The sequence below is a fragment of the Piliocolobus tephrosceles genome, chromosome 2 (assembly GCF_002776525.5).
Source record: "Piliocolobus tephrosceles isolate RC106 chromosome 2, ASM277652v3, whole genome shotgun sequence".
In the NCBI taxonomy this organism is placed as follows: Eukaryota; Metazoa; Chordata; class Mammalia; order Primates; family Cercopithecidae; genus Piliocolobus; species Piliocolobus tephrosceles.
This window is the reverse complement of record NC_045435.1, coordinates 98589700-98612900: the sequence shown is the minus strand read 5'-3', so window position 1 is coordinate 98612900 and position 23201 is coordinate 98589700. Positions and strand designations below refer to the sequence as shown.

Here is a 23201-nt window from a genome sequence, read left to right as displayed (position 1 = left end):
CTTTCAAGCCCGGGCCACTCAGCAGGTCCACCTCTCAGGGGAAGGGGCCTCCGGGGCTGGCGAGTGTGAGCTCTCGGTGCCACCCCACAGAGGGGTTTATTTCTCATTGGTCTCTCCAGATACCCTCCCCCAGGCCCGCCCCCCCCCCCCCCCCCGCCCCACTCAACTGTGTGCAAGGAAGGTGGAGAGTGAGGTGCTGAGGCTCCAGCACGCTAGGACATGGGGACACACACACACACACACACACACGCTTCACAGGGGATTTTTCTGGCATCCAGGTAAAGAGACCACAAGGCTTCATCTTATCGTGATTTTTATAAAAACCCTTGACCACCGGCCGGCCAGAGGGTGGAGAGGGCTGCAGTGTTGTTCCTAACGGAATGAAGGACAGCTCCAGGGACTGGGCTAGCTCCTGGTCCCCAGGGAGGCAGCAGCAGACACTATGTTAGAGCTGAAGGCAGTTTGGGGGCCTAGCTCTGAGCAAGAGGCTGGGAGCAGCCACACCAGCCCTGTCCCCACGTGTGGACAGAGGGCCCAGCCCACTCGGGGGGACCCTCCTGGCTTCCTCCAGCCTACTCCTGGAGGGAGATCTTCACAAAGAGGGTGGCTGACGGATGCTGGTCCCCGTTCTTAGATAAGAGGTGGACATGGCGGTATCCTGGTGGGTGGACAGGCAGGAGGGAACACAGAGAGAGTTTTGGTCACTCGGGGGATGCTTCAAGGGACAGCCAGCCCCAGCCCAAGAGATACCAGGCCCTGCTTCCCGCCAACCTGGCCGTCCCCTTCTCTTGACACTCACCTTGCTTGAGGCTGTTCAAGGGGATAGTACTCTGGCCAATGAAGTCGTTCTTGGAGGAGGCATCATAATCTTCCACCAAGAAGCGGACGAGGGCAAGGTCAGGCACAACTACCTCAAACGCAAACTCCGTGTCCCACCATGGGTTGAAACCTAGGGGGACAGGCACCATATCAACAGCATGGACACCAGCCTAGTAGCCCAGCCCGGGCCCAGCACCTACCGTTGTTGGTGATGACAGCAGTCTGGCGGCTGGCCACGTCCCGGCTCACGCCATGGATCTCCACTGTTACCTTGGGGTCCACAATTGAATTCTTATTCTTGTTGACTTTTGGCAGCTGCTGCCCCGAAATGACCTGAGGAAAGGCAGGGGACAATGGACAGTTCAGGAGTGATAGCGGGGAAGGGAGGCCCATCGGCACCTATCCCTCCTGGGTCCGGCGTACCCTGATGTTGAGCCGCTTCCGTGCCCACCAGGGCCCCTGAGCCAGGGCGCGGGGGTTAAAGGTGGCGTTGGGGTCTCGCAGGAAGGCTGGCTTCAGCACGTACCCACAGGCCCCGTTGTCCTGGAAGCGGCCCTGGTACACGTCCATCTCTGGCCCAGGTGTCTGGAAGTTCAGGGCCACTACAGGCAGGACAGAGCAGTCGCAGGCTGTGGGTTGGCCCTGGAGCCCTAGAGCACAGCCTGCTCAGGGTACACTGAGGCCTAGGGTCACATGGTGAGTTATCAGGGCACAGCATCACTCCAATGCCTGCTGCCCACCTGCCACCCTCAGTGACCCACCACGCTAACCACACCTTCCATTTCTCGTGTCAGAAATCAAAGGGCTAGTGTGCTAATGAGGTTTCAGGCACTGGGACGTGCTGGTGGGCAGATATTTCCAGACGGATATTACCAGCTCCACAAGCCCCGGCATTTGACCCTGCTTGGGTCCTCAGAGCTCCACTGCATGGCCTTCGAGGCTCCAGGCCCCCCACCTTGGGACTGAAACCCTCCTCCAGGCCTCCTCCAGCCCCAGCCAGCCCGTACCGATCTGGCAGCCCCCGTTCCACATCTCCACGGGGCTGTAGTTGGAGGAGTCTGTTCTCCATCCAGCCGGGTAGATTCTGCTCAGGTGCCCCACGTTGTGGCGGACAAAGCCATTTCCTGAGGGGAGGTGTGATTCAGTCGCAGTGGAGGCCTCCTGGTGAGGCCCTAGCACTGCCCTGCCAGTTCTCTCTGTAACAGAGCAGAGGAGTAGTGGGGAGCCAGGCCTCACCTGATTCCTGGAGCAGTCGAAGGGCACGGTTCTCAGAGAAGGACGCCATCTCGTAGAAGGCCTGTCCAGGGGTGCCAGGACTGGAGAAGCCCCCAAAGTGGACGCTCTTGCAGTAAATGACCATGTCAGAGAGCTCCTGTGCTAGCCTGAGCTTGTCCTCCTGGGGGCCACGGGGAGGCCCGGGTTAGATTCAGTGGTTGGGGCAGGGTAGGCACTGAGAAAGCCAGAAACCCAGGCACGGAGAGATAGAAGGAGACAGACAGACAGAGCAGGGCAGAGGGTCTGAGTGGCAGCCACAGAGAACTGAGACAAGGCAGACCTCCCAGGGTTTGGGGGTGGGGAAGGCCCGGGCTGCCCCACCCCACAGCTCCCCCTCAAACCTTGGGCTTGTGCTGCACGCGGCTCCTCACTGCCTCATCCTCCATCTCAGCAGCCTCATCTTCGTCTGACACCACAGTGGCCTCAGGGTCACCCTCCCCTCCAGGAGGCAGGAGCCCCCCGAGCTTCTTCCCCTTCAGCAGGATCTTCCCCTTCAGTTGCTAGGGGTGGAGGGGCAACTGGTCAAGACACACCTAGCCTCCCGGCCAGGCTCTCCACCGTCCCCCTGGGATCCCACATCCCCACCACACACCTCAGGGGAGGGCAGGCAGTTGGTGACCCCATCCAGCTGCCGGTTCAACAGCATGGGGCCCAGGATGGCTTGCAGGTGCCGCGCCATCACGCGCTGCTGCTCCAGGGTGCAGTGGTTCTCCAGGGACAGGATGACAGGGTAGGGGGATGCCTGCAGGCCCAAGGGCACATTAGGAGTGGTGGGACACCCCTAGCATCCCACTCCTCACCTGCCAGGGGCACGCCCACCTTGAAGGCGTAGTCCCGGATGGCCCTGAGCACATCGCAGAAGAGGATCTTGGAAGTGAAAGTATAGCCGTGGTAGATGATTGGTTCCTGGTTGGGTCCGTCCCAGCAGTCGAGCTCTAGGCAGCGGCAGCCTTTGCACAGTGCCCTGAGGGGAGGGTGGCAGCTAGGACCCTCCAAGTCCCGTCCTGGGTCCCACCCAGACTCCCGCCCCAAGGCTTCCCTGGACAGCACCGGATGTAGGCCTCAGTGCTGCTGGGCCCAGCGAGCTGGTCCTCCAGCAGGTAGGTGTTGTGCGAAGAGGACACCAGGTAGTGGCTAAGCGGCTGGCCCATATCCTGGTAGACGCGGCGGTGTGCCAGGCTGAAGGCACTGCCGTCGGCTGACAGTAAGTACATGAGGAAGCCATCCTTGGTCATCTGCCGCTGCGCCTTGGCTAGGAGGGAGGAGGCCACTGCCAGTCAGAGCCAGCCTCCGGCTGCCCACCCATCTGGACAGAGGAGCCCTCTGAACCCGCTTGCCTGCCTGTCCTGAGCCAGTCTTCCAGAGCTCTTGGAATTAGGATAAGTCTGAGGCTCTCGACCAGACTGTGGCTACTCCAGAGTGGGGCCCTGTCTCCTCCTCCTCCTCTGTCTGCACACTCTAAGACCCCTGAGGACAGGGTGTCATCTCCCCGTTCTCTGTACCCCCAGACTGGAGGCCCCTCCAGAGCAGGGCCCCATCTTCTCTGCTCTATCACATCTCAAAGCTAGCCCAGAATGAGCACAAAAAAAGAAGCAGGAGTAGCATCTGCTTTTCAGCCATCTCTCTGGCTTCTTGAAGAAGAGGTTCTCAAAGCCCCCTGAAGGAGGTGCTAAGAGGGAAACAGGACCAGGGAAGGGCAGGGATGCGGGAGCCCTGTCTCTCATCTGCCGGCTTTCATGGGACTGGAAAGTGCTGAGCAGGGGCGCGGGGCTGGCTGAGGCAGCCCCTTCCCTCCAGCTCCCTTCTTTCTGGCTGCAGTCTCCCCAGGGGTCTCCCGGCCCAGTGAGGCACTGCGACTGCAGGTGGCAGGCCCTGGTCAGGCTCTCACCAGTCTCACTGGGCTCGTAGCGCTCAATGAGGGAGAGGGCCAGCGCAGGCCCTGCCGCCTCCTCCCGCTGCTGGTGCTGCAGGAACGTCACTAACTGATCCACCGACAGAGTCTCCCCTGAGCCCGCGGCCTCGGCGAAGGTGCGGTCGATCTCCACCCGCTGGGTCAGCATCTTGTAGAAGGCCTCAATCTCCTCATCCTCCAGGGAGTCTGTCTGGGAGCGGTCACACTCCTGCAGAGCCAGGACAGCCGGGTGGGCTCAGAGCAGGCCTTGGGCCGGGGTCAAGGGCCCCATGGACAGGCAGCCCCAGCCCCCACTTCCTGCCTCACCCGGAAGATCTTCCGGGCATAGCTGTCGTCCACCTGGATGTTGAGCTCCTTCAGGAAGTTCTGCAGCTCCTTGAAGCTCATCTTGTTGTCCTTGTTTTTGTCAGCTTTTCGCAAGCAGGAGTGAATCCAGCTAGGTAAGAAGTAAGGAAAGAACCCAGGAATCCTGGAACCCACCAAGGTCCCAGCCAGAGCCATGAATGACTCCAGCTGAAGCCACCTATAGCCACAGCTCCCTGCAGGCCTGACTTACTACACATCCACGTTTCAGTGGCCTCTTCAGAGAAAAATGTTACATCCCATGAAGGGATGTTTTTCTATTTGCTGGTTTTCAAACCTTTCAAATTTTTAAAAACATTTATTTTCTTACTATAAAAGGGCCCACTGTAGACAATTTAGAAAATGCAGAAAAGTAAACAAGCAAACAAATCCCCCATAGTCTATCACCTAGGGATAAGTACTATTAACATTCCAAAGTATATCCTTCTGGTTTTCCTTTTCTCCCCTCCCCTCCCCTCCCCTCCCCTCCCTTTCCCTTCCCCTCCTGTCCCCTCCACTCCCCTCCCTTCCCTTCCCTTCCCTTCCCTCTTTCTTTTTCTTTCCTTTTCTTTTTTTTTCTTTTTTTTTTAACAAGATCTCACTCTGTCGCCCAGGTTGGAGTGCAGTGGCACAATCACAGCTCATTGCAGCCTTGACCTCTCAGGCTCAAGTGATTCTCCCGCTACAGGTGTGCACCATACCACCACACCTGGCTTTTTTTTTTTTTTTTTTTGGTAGAGACAGGGTCTCCCTATGTTGCCCAAGCTAGTCTCAAACTCCTAGGCCCAAGCAGTCCTCCTGCTTTGGTCTCCCAAAGTGCTGGGATTACAGATGTGAGCCATCTGGACTGGTTTTCAACATACAATATATAATAATAAATATCCAACACTAAAGAAATGGATATTCCACCTGCTGAATAACCTTCGGCACACGAATCTTGTGCTTGGCTGGACCATGCTGAACTTGAATTTTTTTCACCTGGCTTTCTGTCATAATTATTCTTTTCCACATATATACCCATATATACAATTTGGAAAACATATGTTAGAATTTTTGTTGTTGTTGTTGTTGTTGGTTTTTGGAGATGCAGTCTTGCTGTGTCGCCCAGGCTAGAGTGCACTGGCGCGATCTCGGCTCACTGCAACCTCTGCCCCCTGGGTTCAAGCAATTCTCCTGCTCCAGCCTCCTGAGGAGCTAGGATTACAGGCGTATGCTACCATGCCCGGCTATTTTTGTATTTTTAGTGGAGATGGGGTTTCAGCATGTTGGCCAAGCTGGTCTTGAACTCCTGACCTCAAGTGATCCACCCGCCTTGGCCTCTCAGAGTGCTGGGATTATAGGTGTGAGCCACCATGCCTGGCCTAGAATGAAGTTTTAAAGATCCACCTACCTCCTCCAGAAGCTTCTGATATTTGCATTTTCCTCCTAATATTTTTTTCTGCAATTTAATTAATTTATTTATTTGGTTTTTTGAGACAGGGTCTCTCACTCTGTTGCCCAGGCTGGAATGCAGTGGCATGATTATGGCTCACTGCAGCCTCAAACAATCCTCCCACCTCAGTCTCCTAAGTAGCTGGAACTACAGGTGCATGCCACTATGGCTGGCTAATTTTTGTATTTTTTGTAGAGATGGGGTTTTGCCATGTTGCCCAGACTAGTTTTGAACTCCTGAGCTCAAGCTATCCACCTGCCTCAGCCTCCCAAAGTGCTAGGACTAGAGGTGTGAGACACAGCCCAGCCTTTCTGGATTTTAATTTGCCTAATGATGCATCTGCCAAAAATAGTGGAAATCATACATTTGTAGTCCATTTTCTGTGTAACATTATATCATAATTATTTCCCTGTGTTAGCGTAGTCTCCATAAACAGCTTTAATGGCTGTATAATGTTTCACTGAGTATAGGCACTATAAATTAGAATGGCTTTATGATCGTAAGATCTAGGCAGCAGGACTCTGCAGAGGGCACGAGATTGTCTAAGGTCAAGGCTCTGCCAAAGTTGTGATTATGACAAAAACGCCATAGAATCGTGCTTTTTAAAAAGCTCAGAATCAGGCAGATGTGCCATTGAGAAATAACACTTAAAAGTTTTTCAAATGCACAAAAGCACACAGAAAAGGAAATTAACAGGGCTCAAAATGTGTCCCCTAAGGAGTGGATATACACCAGCAATGAAAAATTTAAAGTGAAATTAAGAAAACATTTCCATTTACAGTAGCAGCAAAGTGAATAAAATACTTTTAAAGAAATTGTTTAAGGGCAAAACCTGGAAAACCATAAGGTGCTGTTGAAAAAATGAAAGAAGACATAAATAAATGGAAAGACATTACATGTTCATGGATCAGAAGACTTGACATTACTATACTGGGAATATGCTCCAAATTGATCTATACATTCAATATAATCCCTATCAAAATCTTGCTGGCTTCTTTGCAGAAATTGACATGCTAATCCTAAAATTCATACAGAAACTCAAGGGACCCAGAATAGCTAAAGCAATATTGAAAAAAAAAAAACAAAAACAGAAACAAATTTAGAGAACTCACACTTCCTTATTTCAAAACTTACTACAAAGTTACAGAAACCAAAATATTGTGGTAGTGGTGCAAGGACAGACATCTAGACAGAGTAAAATTGAGAATTCAGGCCGGGCGCAGTGGCTCACTGCTGTAATCCCAGCACTTTGGATTAGGCAAAACCTTCCTGAAGATGATGCCAAAAAACATAAATAACAAAAGAAATAAAGTATATGAATTACACTTCATCAAAACCAAAAACTTTTATGCTTCAAAGAATATGAAGAGTCTGGTCTGAGTGCAGGGCTGTTTACAACTAACTGATCACAAGCAGTTCCAGATTTCTTTGTTCCTTCTCCACTCTCACTGTTTCACTTTTCTAACAAAAAAAAAAAAAACCCATCAAAAAAGAGAAAAGACAACCCACAGAATGGAGAAATTATTTGCAAGCATAAATCTCATAAAAGACTTGTATCTAGAATATATAAAGAGCTCTTACAACTCAATAATAAAAAGATAAATGATCCAAAAAATGGGCAAAGGACCTGAATAGATATTTCTCCAAAGAAGATACATAAACATACATGGAAAAATGCTCAATATCACTAATCATTAGGGAAATGCAAATCAAAATCACAATGAGATACCACTTCATACCCACAGGGTGTCTATAATCAAAAAGAAAGATGTAGTGTTGTCAAGGACATAGAAAACTGAAACCCTCGTATACTGCTGGTGGGAATGTAAATTGATGCAGCCTGTTTGGAAAACAGTTTGGCAGTTTCTCAAAAGGTTAAACATAGTTACCATATGACCCAGTGATTCTACTCCAAGATAAATGAAAACATATATACACACCAAAACTTATACACAAATGTTAATATCAGCATTCTTCATGAAAGCCCCAAAGTGGAAACAGTCTAAATGTCCATCACCTGGTGAAGAGATAAATAAAATGTGGTCTATCCATACAATAGCATATTACTAGATGCAATGAAATACTGACACAGGCTACAATATGGATGAACATTGCAAATATCATGCTAAATGAAAGAAGCCAGTCACAAAAGACTCCATGATTCCGTTTCTGTAACATGCCCAGAACAGGAAAGTATAGAGGCAGAAAGTAGATAAGTGGCTGTCGAGGGCTGGTGGTTGAGGTGAAATGGGAAGTGACTCCTAAGGGGTACAGGATTTCTCTCTGGGGTGATGGAAATGTGCTAAAATTGATTGTGGTGATGGCTGCACAACTCTGTGAATATACTAAAAAGCACTGAATCAGGTTCAGCACTTTAAATGGGTTAATTATATGGTATGTGAATTATACTCAATAAAGGTGCCATAAAAAATGGAGAGAGCGGGCTCCACCCTAATCCGTACACGCCAGAAGCCTGACCCTTCGAATCATAAACCAGTGTGTCACTGTGTAACTAAATGTTGAAGTTAATTTGTTTTGAGCCCACAGACTGGCCTACACACCAGACCCAGGGGAACTTGATCACTCCCCAAAGAATGGCACAGGAGGGTACTATGGCCTCCCGACTCCCAGAGGGAAATCGTGTAGTAACTCTAGAAAACATGATTAAAACACCCAAGACTGGTCTCCCATTGCAGCAGGTTGCTCCCCTCAGGCTCCCCAGACCCCCAACTCCATGCTGGTGACAGACGGGGACACAGGGAGTATCAGGAGCAGCAGAGCTATTTGGGCTCTGGTCAGACTAGACCAAAGAGGGCTTCATGTACCTTCCCTCCTTCCCTTCTGAATTGTATACCCAACCCCCCAACTCACCAAATTTGTATGTTGAAGCCCTAATACCCAACGTGATCATATTTGGAGACAAGGCCTTTGGAAGATAACTTGGTTGAGATGAGGTCATGAGGGTGGGGCACCTGTGCTGGGATTAGTGCCCTTACAAGAAGAGACGGCAGAGAACCTAGTCTCTCTCCTCACCATGTGAGGACACAGCAAGAAGACAGTCATCTGCCAGCAAAGGAGACAGCCCTCACCAGGCTCTGACCGCACTGGCACCCTGACCTTGGACTTCCAGCCTCCACACTGTGAGAAAATAAATTAAGCCACCTAGTCTATGATATTTTGTTATGGCAGCCCAAAGTACCTACACCACCTTCCATACCCAGGTTGCCCTGGGGATAACCACAGCCAGTGCCCACAAGCCAGGCCTTGACCCACTGCCACCAAAAGGATACTGCCGTAGCTTCTGCCGCTGGTCCATGGAGCCTGAGTGGTGGATGATCTTGCGCAGCCCCAGCACCCAGTGCTGGGCATCAGCTGGCGATGGGGCGATGAGGTCTAGTGTATTGCGCTGGTCCTTGAAGACAATGGAGAAGCAGCGGTCCTCGGGCACATCACGGGCGAACTTCTCCAGACCCTCCGTGCGGTGCCCCATTCGCACCTCCTGAATGTCCTCAATGGAGACTGCGAGAGGGGGACGGTGGAGGAGAGAGGGAGAGAATGCTGTGAGGTCAGTCCCTGACCCTGACATGGCCAAGGCCACAGTGGAGAGGGGCATGGCTTGGAGACACAGAGCCAGGGCCAGAGTTCAGGCCTTGAGTCCAGAGGGAAAGGAGAGGGGCAGCAGGTCAGATAAGGGGGGACAAAAAGGAGAAAGGAAGACAGAAACTGAGGGGGAGCCAGAGCATGAGACACAGTCATTGCAGGCACAGTGGAGATGCACAGGGAGGGACAGAAGGTGAAAGAAAGACAGACTTTAGCGGCGGAAAGGGCACCTGGGACCCCAGGCCTGCTGTCTCAGTGATGGGGGGTGCAGGGCCCCAGGGAGAGGACTAGGGCAGGGCAGGGCAGGGCTCTTAAGAGATGCAGACAGACCACTCTGGCATATGGGGCCCATGACAGAGAAAGGCCACATACCCTTCTGACTGTATTGGACTTTGGGTCTGTCCTGACCCGACATAGCCACAAGAGCCACGGGGCCCCTCTCCCGGACATTCAAGAGACTGGAACCACCCTCAGTTAGCCCCAGCCCTGGGGTCTATAGACAGAGGGCTGAAGACAGAGGGAGAAGCCCTGAATGGGAGAGGAGACAGAGTCATGCCCTCTGTGCAGCTGTGTGTATCCTGACTTCAGGGAGCCCCTTGGCAGGGGATACAGGAAGACTCTGCCTTCCCCAATCCCAAGAGGCAAACTGGAGGGTGCCCTGAAGGGGTCTGAGAGATTACATCAATCTGCCCTTAGAAAAGCCAAGGGGAGGGCCCTCCCGTCACAGCCCAGCCTTTCAAGCGTCAGGGAGATGCCAGGCCCTGTCTACCCCCGCTTCCAATGTGCCCTCCATGGCCTGGCCAGGAGCCAGTTCTTCCAGCCAGGCTCATGCTGCTCCTCCCAGCAGCAGGATCCAGGCTCTGCCCCTGCCATGCCCCCATCCTGAGCCATCCTCAACCATCTGTCCAGGCTCCTAGACGGTTCTAGCTGAAGTCCACCTGTCCCTCCCTGTGCCCACCCACTCTGAGTGTCCAGGGGCCTCCTAGCCACCTGCAGGGCCCACAAATGTAGCATGTGCCAGCCTGGGCTGCAGGCTTTGAGGAGTGGGACACATGAGCCCAGGGCCATCTCGGGGACAGAGGATAGCACTGCTTAATCCCTCTGCCTGCAGCCCCTGGTGACCCACACGGCCGCACACAGGGTGCAGCTGCAGCTGCCTGGGTCAGGAATGAAAACAGGAAGCCTGAGCCATGGAACCCCCCAAGGCCAGCGCCCTCACCCGCACAGAGAGAAACTCCAGATCCTTCACTTCTGATAACACCTTTGGCCTCTGGGAACCAGAGTTATGGGGGTGGGTAGTAGTGGCAGGATTGGGGAGACTTAAAAAGCTGGAAGCAGAGCCAAAGAAAACTGGGCAGAAGGGGAGGCTATTCCAGGCCTCCCTCACCTGGCTCTGTTTCCCAGAGGGTAAAGAGCAATTGAAGACAACAGTCTCACCGCTCACCCAGAGAAGGGAGGCAGCCAACAAAGCAGGTGTAGCACGAGACCCGTCTCAGGCGTCTGACTGGCAGAAAGCCCCCTCAGGCCTTGCTCCATACCTGCACACACCTGGCTCCCTGACCCTGGACCTGGCTCCCTGCAGCCCCTCCTCCTGGCAGGACGCAGCCCCTCAGCCTCCCATTCATGGCTGTTCCTCCGCCTCACCCTGCACCTTGGCTCACACTGGGCCTCCTGCCTGCAATGCCCTTCCTGCCCATCTGCTCACAGCTGTCGCAATATTAGGTCCTCCTCTCGCCAGCCCAAATGTGGTTCCTGCAAGGAAAGGCCTGGGTCTTCCACTCCTCTGTCTCCCGCTTCATGCTTCCCAAGAGCTAGGTACACACTGGGAGTCATGCATATGTATCGGTAGGTAGGTGGGCTCCAAGGAACCCCCAGGGCTCAGAGTGTAAGATCTCGTTCTCACTGTGCTCCCACCCACCAGCATCTAACAGGAAATCCCATATCAGGGCAAGAGCCCCACGAAGGAGCCTGTCTGGCGCTACAGACAGAGAAAAGGTCAGGCGGTCACTCCTGTATTGTGTGGCAGCAGGCTGAGCTGGGGCTCCGTGTGTGTGTGTGTGGTTTCCTCAGAATGTTCTGGAGCCCCTACCCCTCAGACCCTCCTCTGCCCTGCCCTGCTCGGAAATCTTGCATGGCACATAGCCCCAAGGACTGTGTGGAGAGCCCCAAGGCTCTCCGCAACTGGTCCTGCTCCCGTCCTGCCTTACCTTCAGCCCCTCCACAGGCCACAGGCTGCCAGGCCATACCTTCTCAGGGTCCTGTCCAGTGTCCTGAGGCCAGGCAGACCCTTTCTGGGTAAAAGACACCCTCCTGGGGCACCCTCGGTGGGTGGATCCTCCTCTTCCTTATGCTCTCCTCCTACCTGGGCTTATCACCCATGTCCAGTCTCACTCCCCATAGACCTGCCCCCATCTCCCCACCCACACCTCAGCCAATGGCAGGAGAACAGGTGAGGGATCTCCAGGGTTCTTGACTATATGAAACCCAGGCTGCAATGATTTATATGCACTGTCTAATTCAGTAGCCACCAGCCATCTGGGGCTATTTAAATATAAATTAGTTAAAATTAAATAAGAGTGAGAATTCAGTTCGGCAGTCACACTAGCCACATTTCAAGGTCTCAATCAATAGCCACAAGTGGCTAGTGGCTCCCATGCTGGACAGTACAGATATAGAACATTCCCATCATTGTTCAATTGTACAGCATCAGCCTAAAATTTCCTCACCAAGTAAAGGTATAGAAGGAGACATCTCACTTTATAGGATCTTTAGGGAATTCTGTCCTTTAAGGGGCAGAAGTGAGCTTTCTTCTCCCTGAGGTGTTGCAGGAGGCTCTATTTGTGGCCTGAGACTTGGGTTCCTTGGACTTTTTAGAAGCTTCCAGAAAGCTCTCAGACCCACAAGGGCTCCCCAGCAGTGCCCTCTGTCTGTGTGTCCCAGTCCTGCTCTGCCCTAACAACCCTCCTGCAGCTCCAGTCCCAGGGAGGAGCTGCCTCCTGCGGCCCCAGCTCCCACCCTGGCCACTCAACCCCAGAAGTACCTTATCTGCCTGGACCTTGGGCCCGGCTTTTGCCTTCACCACAGCTGGAGTCCTAATCCGCCCAATTTCCCTCCTCACAAATGCCTGGGCGGAGGCCTGTGAGTTCAGGCAACACTGTCCAGCTCTCTCCCCGCTTCTGAGCCTGGCTGTCCCCATCTGTGGTCATGGTTAAGTATCCCCATCCCTCAAAAGCTTTGCCATTTCCATCTGTGGTCCTCGTTCCATGACTGCCCTTTCCAACCCAGACTAGGCTTCAATTTCCCGACAGGCAATTTAACTGGCCCCGCTCCCCAACCCCAGCCAACCTCAGTTTCCCCATTGCCAGTCCAGGTTGTACAAATGACCTATGCCCCACCAGGCCAGGCCTCAGTTTCCCCATCTGTGGTTTTGATCCATGAGTGACGTTTATATTTACCCAGCCCTGAGCAGATTCCACACTCTATCCCCTCCCCTGTGACTCCAGGGCACTTACACAGCTGGGACTCCGGGGTCCGCATGACCTTGCGGGACTCCTGCCAGATGGTCTTGCAGTCCTCCTGCAACTTGTAGAAGCGCTCTCTCCTCCAAGAGCTGGACTTCACCTTCAGGAGCTGGCTGCCCTTCAGCAGGGCCTGTAGATCCTCATCATCCTGCAGGCCTGGAGAGCAAAGCCAGTAAGATGCCACCTTCTCCGCTGGTTTCCCTGATGCCCTAGGCCCCTCACTGGCCGTGCCCACCTCTGGACCCTCTCAGAGCCCACTTTTCACCCAGCCTCATCCTCAGCTCTGTTTACTCCTCCCTCCTCCACCCACGCTCCAACCTGCTCCCAGTGCCTGCCTTCCTCCAGGAAGTCATCCCTGATTGCCAGCTAAGGTGACCATGCAAACGGGACACCTGCCCACCCAAGACCATACTTATACACGGTGACCTACCACCCACAGCTGAATGAACAAAAGAAAGGCAGCTAATTCAAGAACCCCTGGTTCCTAGAGGACCAGGCCCCTAAGAAATGTTCTGAAAGATGGTTTTGAAAGATTAGGTGAGCCCCTCCTGGTCACACTTAGGGGTCAGAGTGAACTGAAGGAAGCTGGGATCAAAAGGTTAGGCAAAGCAGGGAGACAAAAGGGGGACAGACACAGAGGGAAACAGACCCCAGAGCGTCATGGAGCCAAACGATGTCCCAACTCCAATAGCTCCAGAATCATTTGTGCCTAGGTTCAGGTGCCCTTCCCAACAAGCTGTGTGACCTGGGCGAGGGACTTCACGCTGCTGGGCCTCTGCTTTCCTGTCTATGAAATGGAGATAATAATAGCAACCACCTCAAAGGAAAGTTCTAGGTTCAATGAGATGATGCCTGAATCTGTGCAGGCCCTGAGCTAATGGCAGTTGGGGTTCTTGGTGTCAACATTGTGGTTACTGTGGGACCCTTGTGCCCATCTCTGCCACCCTTACCCTTGCTGTCCCCTCCACCTCTGACTTGAGCCCACATGGTGGGTCTCTGATCCTTGCCCCAAGAAGAGACAGATGAGTCCACTGTAGCCTGTGTTTGGCCTGCTGGGATGGCCCTGTCCCTCGCTGCCCCAGCCCCATCTCAGAGTGCCCAGGGTCTGGGACCCCTCAGGATACAACAGCTTTTTTTTTTTTTTTTTTTTTTTGAGACGGAGTCTCGCTGTGTCACCCAGGCTAGAGTACAGTGGCGCAATCTCGGCTCACTGCAAACTCTGCCTCCCGGGTTCACACCATTCTCCTGCCTCAGCCTCCCGAGTAGCTGGGACTACAGGCGCCCACCACAACGCCAGGCTAATTTTTTGTATTTTTAGTAGAGATGGGGTTTCACCGTGTTAGCCAGGATGGTCTCAATCTCCTGACCTCGTGATCCACCCGCCTTGGCCTCCCAAAGTGCTGGGATTACAGGTGAGACCCACCACGCCCGGCCAGGATACAGCAGCTTTAAGGCGCAGTGCATCCCTTTCTGAAGCTGAGCAGGTCCTGTCCCAGAGCCCACAGAGAGGAACCTGGCTGCTTGCCCCAGTCCTGCCCCACTCTTTTGCTGCTCTCAGAGCCGTGGGCTCCCAAAGATGCGATGCCCTCAGTCCTACCAGGCCCAGACTGGAGGCACCAAAAGGATGCCAGAGCCTTCACCACCCAGCAGGTCCTGCACCAACTGATGAAGTTGATAAAAGTGACCCCAACCCTTAGTAACCCACTGGTGTAATATAGAAACATCTATAAGGGCGTATGTATGCGTGTATCACCCTAGCCACGTATAGTCCAGCAGCCAGCTCTGTTGAGAGTCAATCAGCCACTTCACTTCTCTCCCCAGAGCTATGTGACCCATCAGCAATCTCTGTCCTTTGCTCCAGCACAGTGGCAGCCTCCGGACTTCAAGTGTCTAGTCTGAGGGTCTTGAGCCTAAGCCTATGTGGGGAAGCCCTCACAAAGCCACAGGCCTTTTCTTTTCTGAGCCCAGATCCCCAACAATGGATGGCCTCTCCCATTTTATACATGCCCCCTCCCCCAGCCAGCCTGTCCCACATATCTTCAGGGCTCACAGAACCCTCTGGACCACTTCCTCAGCCTTCAATCGCTCACACATCTCTATCCCTCCCCAGTCTCCTGCTTCCAGTCAGAACAGAGGCCAGTGCTAACATCCACCTCCTATAGCTTTAGGCAACTCCCTTCCCTCTTTCTGCTTTTGTTCCCCCATCAGCACTAGGCTAAGAACAGCGTGGGGGAGGCATCCCTGGGCCTCCTCGGGGTGACAGTCTGATGTGACCTTCCTCCACCTTTCTCCCAGGTCTGTCTACCCACTTGATGAGTTGTTCTGCCTTACTGTGAGCAGCTCCCTCTTAGCCCAAGGGGAGTCCCAGTGGAAAAGAAGGGGGCTCTGATAGACTATTCCCAACTACTGACTGTGTCTGAGGAGCCTGAGACAAGAGGAGGGAGAAAGGAGTTCCCAGGTTGCCAGAGGACAGCGCCACCTCCGGCCTCCAGTGGGGAATTCCACTATCCCTTCTAAGGCTGATGTCCCTCTAAAGCTGAGAGGGACATCTCCTTACCCTCTGCCAGCACCCTGCTGGGCATACATCAGGGCAAGCCACTGCTGGCAGCACATATGGGGATGGAGCTGGGAGCCAGGAAGTAGAAGTTGAGCACCACCCTCCTGTTCTGGAAAACACCATGAAAGAGATGACATACTCATCCTGTCCTGGAGCCAGGCTGTGGCCCTATCTACAGTCAGGCAGAGATAAACCTCCAGCTGCCAACAATAGTTTCTAAAAGGTGGATATCAGTTCCAGAGTGATAATTCCAGAAAGGTGATAGCCACAGCCCTCTGGACCATTAAGAAACCCGGGCAGGTGCCCTCATCTCTTAGCCTCATTTGGGGCCCTTCTGTTTCTGAAGCTTCTGGACTGCCTGCCCCACCACCCTTGCTCCCTTAGTACCCAGAAAGTCTGTGGCACCCCTCACCCAGCCCTACTCAACCCAGTCATAGTATTAGTTTGGTGCAAAAGTAATTGTGGTTTTTGCTATTACTTTCAATAGCAAAAACTGTGATTACTTTTGCATCAACCTAATAGCTTCTCCTCCTGTGGGAGGGTGGTGGTGAGGGGCCTGTGAGCTGACCCTGGGTTGACCTTGTAGCCTGCCCAGGCTAGCTGTGCACAGTGAGACTGCCATGTGGTGGGGCATACAGGGTGTTGCAGGTGCCAGTGGGAAGCTGAGGGAGGTGCCAGGAGTCCTGTCCCTATACCTAGGGTGATGCATAACGAACACACACTGGGACTGGGACCCACAGCGATACAGAGCTACACAGATATGGCCACACAAATACACAGACACACACTAGACCACCACTCACACAACCTCAAAGAGACAATGAGCCACACACAATGACACACTGCCCCCCAAAATTACACACTGTCACAGGGAGTTGCACAGTGTCTCACTTAGTCACGCATAGCCACACAACGTACAGTGCCAGAACATGATGATGATGATAGAGGCTCCCATAATAATAGTTAATATTTAAATAAGATACTGTTCTTAGCACATGCACTTAATTCTCTCAATAACCCTCTGAGGAAGGCACTGTCATTATTCCCATTTTACACAAGAGGAAATTGAGGCTCAAGGAAGTTGCATAGTGGAGTCAGGACTCAGAAGCAGGTAGCTTACCCACAGGGTCAGCACTATGAAACTTTATGCAGCCACTGTGAAGGGATACACTGCCACAGAGTAAGAACATCAGAAAATCCATGTAACACACACACCATAACTGAATGACAAAACCACTCAGTCACCCTGGGTCACCCACTGTCACACTGGTTATACAGTCACACTCAGTTGAACGGTATCACAACAGATCACACGCTGTCATACTGGGTTACAAGCAGCCACCCTCAGTGCCACAATGTCACACACTTTGTTTCACATTACACACCATCACCATCATTACACACTGCTCCACCACAGACCACAGTCGTGACAGAACTACTCAGTCGGCACTGGGTCCCATACTAGATCACCACTGTCACACTCATCACATACAGGCACACTTTCGCACAGGATCAAATTGAAGCACAAACTCTTGCAGATTATCTCATTGGTTACACAGTCATACCTGTAACACACCAGGCCACACACCCAGTGCCTCAGAAATTTGTAAACAGGAGGGCATCAGGTGACAAGGGATGGGGAGCTTTGGAAGGGCTGAGTTAAATCATGAGAAGGGGTGTCTTACTGCCCTAGTACTCACCCCGACGTGCTACCACTGCAAACACTGCCCCACAGTGGGCCACACACTCACATAAGTACTAAACATGTCCAATTAAAGGCTCCAAGGCAAATGGCCCCAAGTTAAGGGACAAGTGGTCGGCGTCCTGCTCCAGCTGCCTGCCCATTCCTCGCAGATCTCAGAGTGCTCTGCGCCCCTTACCCAGCCTCTGTCCATTGAGCGCCGCCACCTTAAGGCTCTGCTCCTGCAGGTAGAGCTCCCTGGAGCGGCTCCGGCTCCGGATCCCCAGGCACTGCATGGCGTTCCACAGTGCCCCTGCCTGCGTGAAGCAGGATCCAGGACAGTGAGTGCTGCCTCCAGTGTTTTATGCTCACGACACCCACTGCTCTGGTCTAGGGGGCGGAACTGTCGCCCTGGAGGGGAGCAGGGGCGGAGTCCAGGAGTGGGAGGGAGGAGCTAGACTTCGAGAGGAGAGGCTCACTCCGGAGGGGCGGGACGAGAGGGAAATCCGGTAGTTAGACTCTAGGAGGCGGAGCTAGTCCACGAGGGGCGGGACCTATGCCCCCTGAAGGTGAGGCGAGAGCGAAACCCAGGCAAAGTGAGGCGGTGGGGGGAGTCAGAACACAGGAGGCGGGACGAGAAGAAAATCTGGACTAAGGGAGGGCGGAGTCAGACCCCAAAAGGCTGGGCCATCCAAGAGGGGTGGGACCAATGCCCCCTGGAGGTGGGGAGAGAGCGGCGTCGAGGTGTGGCGGAGGGGGAATGGGGGGTGGATCCAGAACCCAGGAGGCGGGACCGAGGAGGTGCCGGGACCCGCGGAGGCATAGTGGGACAAATCCATAACCCAGGAAGCAAATCTGTGTCGAGGGCCAGAGGACAGAAAACGGACTGGGGGCGGGACCAGAGCCAAGGCAGCGGGGAGAGGTAGGGGTCAGGCCCAGAGGCGGAGCTCAGGCCGGGAGCCTCTCCTCCAGAGGCGACGTGGAGGCAGAGCCACACCCAGGAAGCAGCCCTGGGGCGGGGCCAGGGCCCAGGAGGCGAGCTTGGGAGGATTCCGCACTGGAAGGGCGGTGTCCAGGCAGGGAGGGACGGGCCCTCGGCTTTGGAGGCGGTGCGGGGGCGGAGGCAGGGCCCTGGAGGCAGTGTGGGCGGAGTCTGACCAGAGAGCCTGAGCGGCCAATTCTAAGGCCACCTTGGAGGCTGGCGCAGAACCGAAGGGCTGAGTCTGGGGAGAAATAGCTGAGGAGAGTCCCAGTGGGAGGAGGGCGGCAGTCTAGCGGGGACCTGAATGGAGCGAGGCCAGGCGGGACCGAGGATAGAGCCTGGGCCAGACACCGAGCCCCCCCAAGTATGTTACTTCAATTGCTCAACTAATTCATTGCGACTCAGCTTGCTGTTGCCTCATTTGTGAACCTCAGGTGGGCTTGTTTGCTTCTCTCGGTTTGACCACCAAAGTGATCATCCCCAAGGTGCCGGATGCAAACGAAATTCTTGAAAAAATGCTGATCTTAAAATGAGCCCATTAACCCAAGCTGGCTTTCATGAATACATGAGAACGACTGTAACTTTGCACAAAACTTTGCTGCCAATATGCTCGGCAACAGTGGGTCCTTTCGTGTACATCACAAATTCCCTTTCATTCACCCAGTAATTATTTATTGAGCCCCTACTGTGTGCCAAGGTCAGGACACCACCCAGAGGCCTGACTCACTCTTTTACTCTCAGCCTCTGAATAGTTCCCCCAGTTCGCTGCACTGCAGCTCCAGTCACCAGCATTGACAGTGAGTCACTGGCAAAGCTGGTTATTGGCACAGACAAGCACAGCAGTAATAACAAGAAACTGAAGCGCAGAGTAACTTGCCTAAGGTCATACCAGAGAGAATAAATCATTAGCAAGGTGAATAGATGGACAAGGTAGATGAACTGAAATATGAACGCGGAAAAGTTATTCTTCTTTGGAGAGAGGAAGCAGAGTGCAAAGGGAGCCTGTGTTATGGAGAAACTGTGCAGGGGTTCTTAACCAGACCAAAGACCCCTCAAGTGCCTGTAGATAGAATAACATCTCAAAATAATTGGCTTCCTTTGAATTCTTATTTATTTTATTTTCTGTGTTTAAAAACATGATCCTGGCTAGGCGCAGTGCCTCACACCTGTAATCCCAGCACTTTAGGAGGCCAAGGTGGGAGGATCACTTAAGGTCGGGAGTTTGAGATCAGCCTGGCCAACATGGAGAAACCCCGTCTCTGCTAAAAATGCAAATATTAGCTGGGCGTGGTGGCGGGCGCCTGTAATCCCAGCTACTCCGGAGGCTGAGGCAAGACAATCCCTTGAACACGGGAGGCGGAGGTTGCAGTAAGCCAAGATGGTGCAAACTGCACTCCAGCCTGGGTGACAGTGAGATTCTGTCTCATAAATAAATAAATAAATAAATAAATAAAAACATGATCCTGAGAAAGGGTCTACAGGCTTCACCTGACTGCCAAAGTGGTCTGTGGCACAAAAAGTTAAGATTGGTGTGGATCAGTGTGTGCCTGTGTAGCATGGGCCTGGAAGCCTAGGGACAGACAGCTTTGGAACATAGGTAGGTGAGGAGCTGGCCACCCCAACTTACTAAAAGTTCTGGAATCATCATCTCTTGGAGGACTAGTTTTTGGGGCAACCTAGAATTCCTATGCCCATTGGTATTTATGTTCACAACACCTACTGTGAAATATGTATTGCTATCCCATGGATGATTCTCAGACCCACAGTAAGTAGAAGCAAAGATAGGCCTGGAGCCCAGGTCTCCTGGGGCCAAGATGAGGTCCCTCTATTTTCTATTTTTACAAATGGCACCTCTCGCGGGGCAGGGGGGGCGGTGGGCAAAAGGGATTGGGTGTAGGAAGAGTTAGTGTGTATGTAGGGGGTGTTCAGTGAGGGGAGGGCCCTGGGAGGTGATGTCTTTTTGGGCACATCGGGGAACCTGCTAGAGAAGCCAGTCCAGGCGTAGTGAGTGGAGGAAGTAAGTGAAGGAAGGAGAATGGAAGCTGTCGTATCAGTCTGAGGGCTTCAGAGGCACTAGAAAGAGCTGGCTGGCTCACTCTTGAATCTAGTTCTGGTACTATTTTCCCTGACTAGGAACTACCTTATGATGCCCCCATTATCTCCCAAAGAACTATAGATGGCAACTCATAAGGCATAGAAACTTGGGGAGGGGGCCTCCTGCAGGAACATAGTTCTCACTGAGTACCAGGCACTGTTCTAACTGCTGTGTAGATATCTCATTCAATCTTCATAGCAACCCTATGAGGTAGATGGTATTATTCCCCATTTTACAGATGAGGAAACTGACACACAGAGAAGTCAAGGGATTCGTCTGAGATGAGAAAGCCAAGGCTTGAACCCAGGTACTTTGCTTTCGGAATCTATGCCAGTAAACTACATTCCCTCTGCATGCATCTGGGGTGAGGACAGAAGGGACATGTCACATCTAGGTGAGCACCATAGCTCCCCAGGCCAATAGAAGGAATCCCTCTGGGCTCCTTCCAGAGAGTGTGGAGCCCTAAGCCAGAGAGTGTGGTCTGGCAGCACATCCAGTGCTGGGGTACCCACACTGTGAAACAGATACAGACTCTCCAATGCAAGTGTAGACAACCTGGAATAGCACAGGGCACAGTGACCACCCCCTCCCACCAACCATCCTCCTTGACAGGTTCTTATTTCCCTGTCTGGTTTGCAGTGTAGACAGATGGCAGTTAAGGAGGTAATTTTGGGTGATGAGCCAAAAGTGGCAGGGCCTTCAGGAAAAATAGTTTGGGGTCACAGTGTTCATGTCAACCCTTCAGGAAAGGCTGGACTGAGTTAGGCATTTGGGAGACTGGTCTCAAATGTGGTGGGCCAGGGCAGCCAAGCCTATGCCACAGGACTGGGAGGTCCTGACTGAACCTCCGTGTGTCTTCCTCCATGGAAAAGATACCAGGGCTGCCTTAGGAGAGAAACTGAACAAAGGCACAGACACTGAGGATGAAGCCTGTTCCAACAGGAGCCAAGGAATGACGCTGTGTCAGAGAGAAAGCAGAGGTCTCTGCCGTGTCCTCTCAGCTGCCCAGCCTCCCTTCTTGCTAGTCTGGCAGGCGCACTAAAGACACCACTGGCCTGAAGAAAGAAGACGGGGCACTGGAAGGGGCAGGGACTCCATGACTCATCTAGACAAGGTGGCTTTAAGGAGCCTAGGCTATTGGTGTAAAAGCAACAGCTCTGGGCACAGAACAAGGTCTCTCTGGGCCAGGAGGACTGGGTCTGTGCCAACTGGGGAACACGAGATAGACTGGAGGCTGGCTGATGGGAACATCTCTAAGTATCTCTAAATTCCAGGGGGACTCTAGTGGAAGGCTAGAAGACTGTGCCCTTCTCTTTCCCATCTATTATGTCCATGAACAGTTTAGATGGATGGGTGGTGGCCACTAAAGTCTCCAACCCCAAGGGTACTAAAAAAGTGAGGGATATACAGTAAAGCAGTAATTGGTATGAAAGGAGCAGGGTTTGCTGAGCTGGCAAGTGATCTGGAGGGGCAGGAGGGCAAGCTCACCAAGAGTAGGTGAGTGCCTGTCCTGGAGCAAAGAGGCGCCCAAAGTTATCCTCCCCATCCTCCTGCCTCCCAGAAGGCCTCCAGATCTGCATTCTGGAGCCCAGGCTTCCCTGGCTGCTGGAGGGACAGCGAAAGGGCAAAGAGCTGGCTCCTATCAGAGGAAACAAAGCTCTGCTGGACAAAGGATGGAGCAAGCAGCTCCAGCTGAGACCTGGTCCTGTCCCCCAAGGAGGATTGCAGATGAGGGGATCGGGCTGCTTCTCCCAGCCTGGGCATCGCTGACTATTCTGCGCTGGGCAGTTAAGGCTGCATGGCCCGACCACGGTTAACCTTGCACACCTCCTCGCCCCACCCCCTTAGCCCCTACTCCGCCACACCCGCGCGGCCTGACGCGGTCCAGGCACGCCCAGGCTTTGGGGAGCCTCTGGGGCGGCCCGGATGGGGCAAGGAGAATTTGGTCGTTTTCGGATGCTGTTTCCTTCCTTCTCCGCCCTTCCGTGCGAGCGGGATCATAGAGCTCAGACATTCATGACCAGGACGAGGGGGTCCGCGAGGCGGAGAGAAGTCTTCAGACCCGTACCGCCCGCCCACCCCCCAGGCTAGATCTCGGACAAGCTTGGAAACGCCCAGGGTAGTGCCCGGCAGTCCCACCCAGGGAGCCGGGGGCTGAGATTTTTCCCAGTCCGGTGAAGGGGCAGAGAAGAGGGCCCGGGGTGGTGTGGAGGCGGCCGAAGTAGCTGGGGGCTCCCTGTCCAGGGCCCGGAACGGCTTTCCAGGCGTCAGCCCCTGCAGGGTCTCCCGCTCGCGCGGGCCAGGCACTCACCGTGCAGGGTCAGGAAGTCCCGGCCCGAGTCCATGCCCGACGGGCGGCGCGGCGGGAGGGGCACCGCGGGACTCACGTGAGTGGCGACAGCACCGGCGGCCTGGGGTCCAAACAGAGTGCGGTGGAGGGACCTGAATGGATCGCGGTGGGAGGAGGCTGGGGGTGGTCCCGGGACACCGCCCCGCCCCCACCGGCCTGCGCCCCCGCCCCCTGAGCCCGCCAACCCGCGTCTCTCCCCGCCCCCTCGTGGGGACGCCAGAGGGAGGGCACAGCTGGGGGCCCGGACGACTGGCCAACCCTGGCCCGGGCCAGCGGGTGCGCCCCGACCAGAAATAGCCAGATCCCTCCAGCTTCCTCCGCCGCCGCCACCCACGGGCCGCGGGCCCTGTCATTACCGCGGGCGGCCGGGCCCCACGCCCTGTTTGTGGGCGCCTCGCTGAGGTCGGGGTGATGCTGGAAAGAATCCGGCGTCATCCCGGGGAAGGGATCGTGTAAGGTCCCACGCCCAGCCGGGCTGCTGAGCTAGGGAGACGCGGCGTCCAGGCTTCCAGCCGCAGCTCCCCAGTGTTCGCTTTCCCTTCTGCGAAATGTGTGCACGGACACGATTAGAAGGTCTTCAGAGAGCAATACCTGGACCTTGTCTGGAGGAGGGTCCCCTTCCCTCTCGCTAGGAG

The 23201-nt window shown here is 53.9% G+C and overlaps 1 protein-coding gene across 3 annotated transcripts; it reads right to left on the bottom strand.

Moving 5' to 3' along the window:
* Nucleotides 1-299: 299 nt before the first annotated feature.
* On the bottom strand, nucleotides 300-22777 carry PLCD1 (phospholipase C delta 1). Of its 3 annotated transcripts, none has more exons than XR_002725466.2 (15): nucleotides 17339-17677; nucleotides 12893-13057; nucleotides 9071-9299; nucleotides 4313-4442; nucleotides 3983-4214; nucleotides 3145-3346; nucleotides 2914-3058; nucleotides 2687-2836; nucleotides 2436-2594; nucleotides 2056-2215; nucleotides 1827-1943; nucleotides 1346-1421; nucleotides 1020-1152; nucleotides 800-949; nucleotides 300-658 (listed from the first exon to the last, which is right to left on the bottom strand). XR_002725466.2 is itself a non-coding variant. In XM_023187653.2 (15 exons), the coding sequence occupies exons 1-15, from the start codon at nucleotides 22559-22561 to the stop codon at nucleotides 573-575; spliced, it is 2271 nt and encodes a 756-aa protein (XP_023043421.2). In that variant the 5' UTR covers nucleotides 22562-22777; the 3' UTR covers nucleotides 300-572. The 3 variants fall into 3 exon arrangements, 2 of the variants coding, with proteins under 2 accessions (XP_023043421.2, XP_023043420.2); XM_023187653.2 differs by lacking the exon at nucleotides 17339-17677 and adding an exon at nucleotides 22528-22777 and having other exon boundaries at nucleotides 1243-1421; XM_023187652.3 differs by having other exon boundaries at nucleotides 1243-1421.
* Between the last annotated feature and the right edge of the window lie 424 nt (nucleotides 22778-23201).

Excerpts from the sequence above, each read along its gene's own strand:
- PLCD1 (XM_023187652.3), bottom strand. The coding sequence starts at position 17,435 with ATGCAGTGCCTGGGGATCCGGAGCCGGAGCCGCTCCAGGGAGCTCTAC. Across the intron at positions 1,422-1,826 it reads GAACGGGGGCTGCCAGATCG|TGGCCCTGAACTTCCAGACA; the intron begins GTACGGGCTGGC and ends TCCTGCCTGTAG. Across the intron at positions 950-1,019 it reads TGCTGTCATCACCAACAACG|GTTTCAACCCATGGTGGGAC; the intron begins GTAGGTGCTGGG and ends CTGTCCCCCTAG.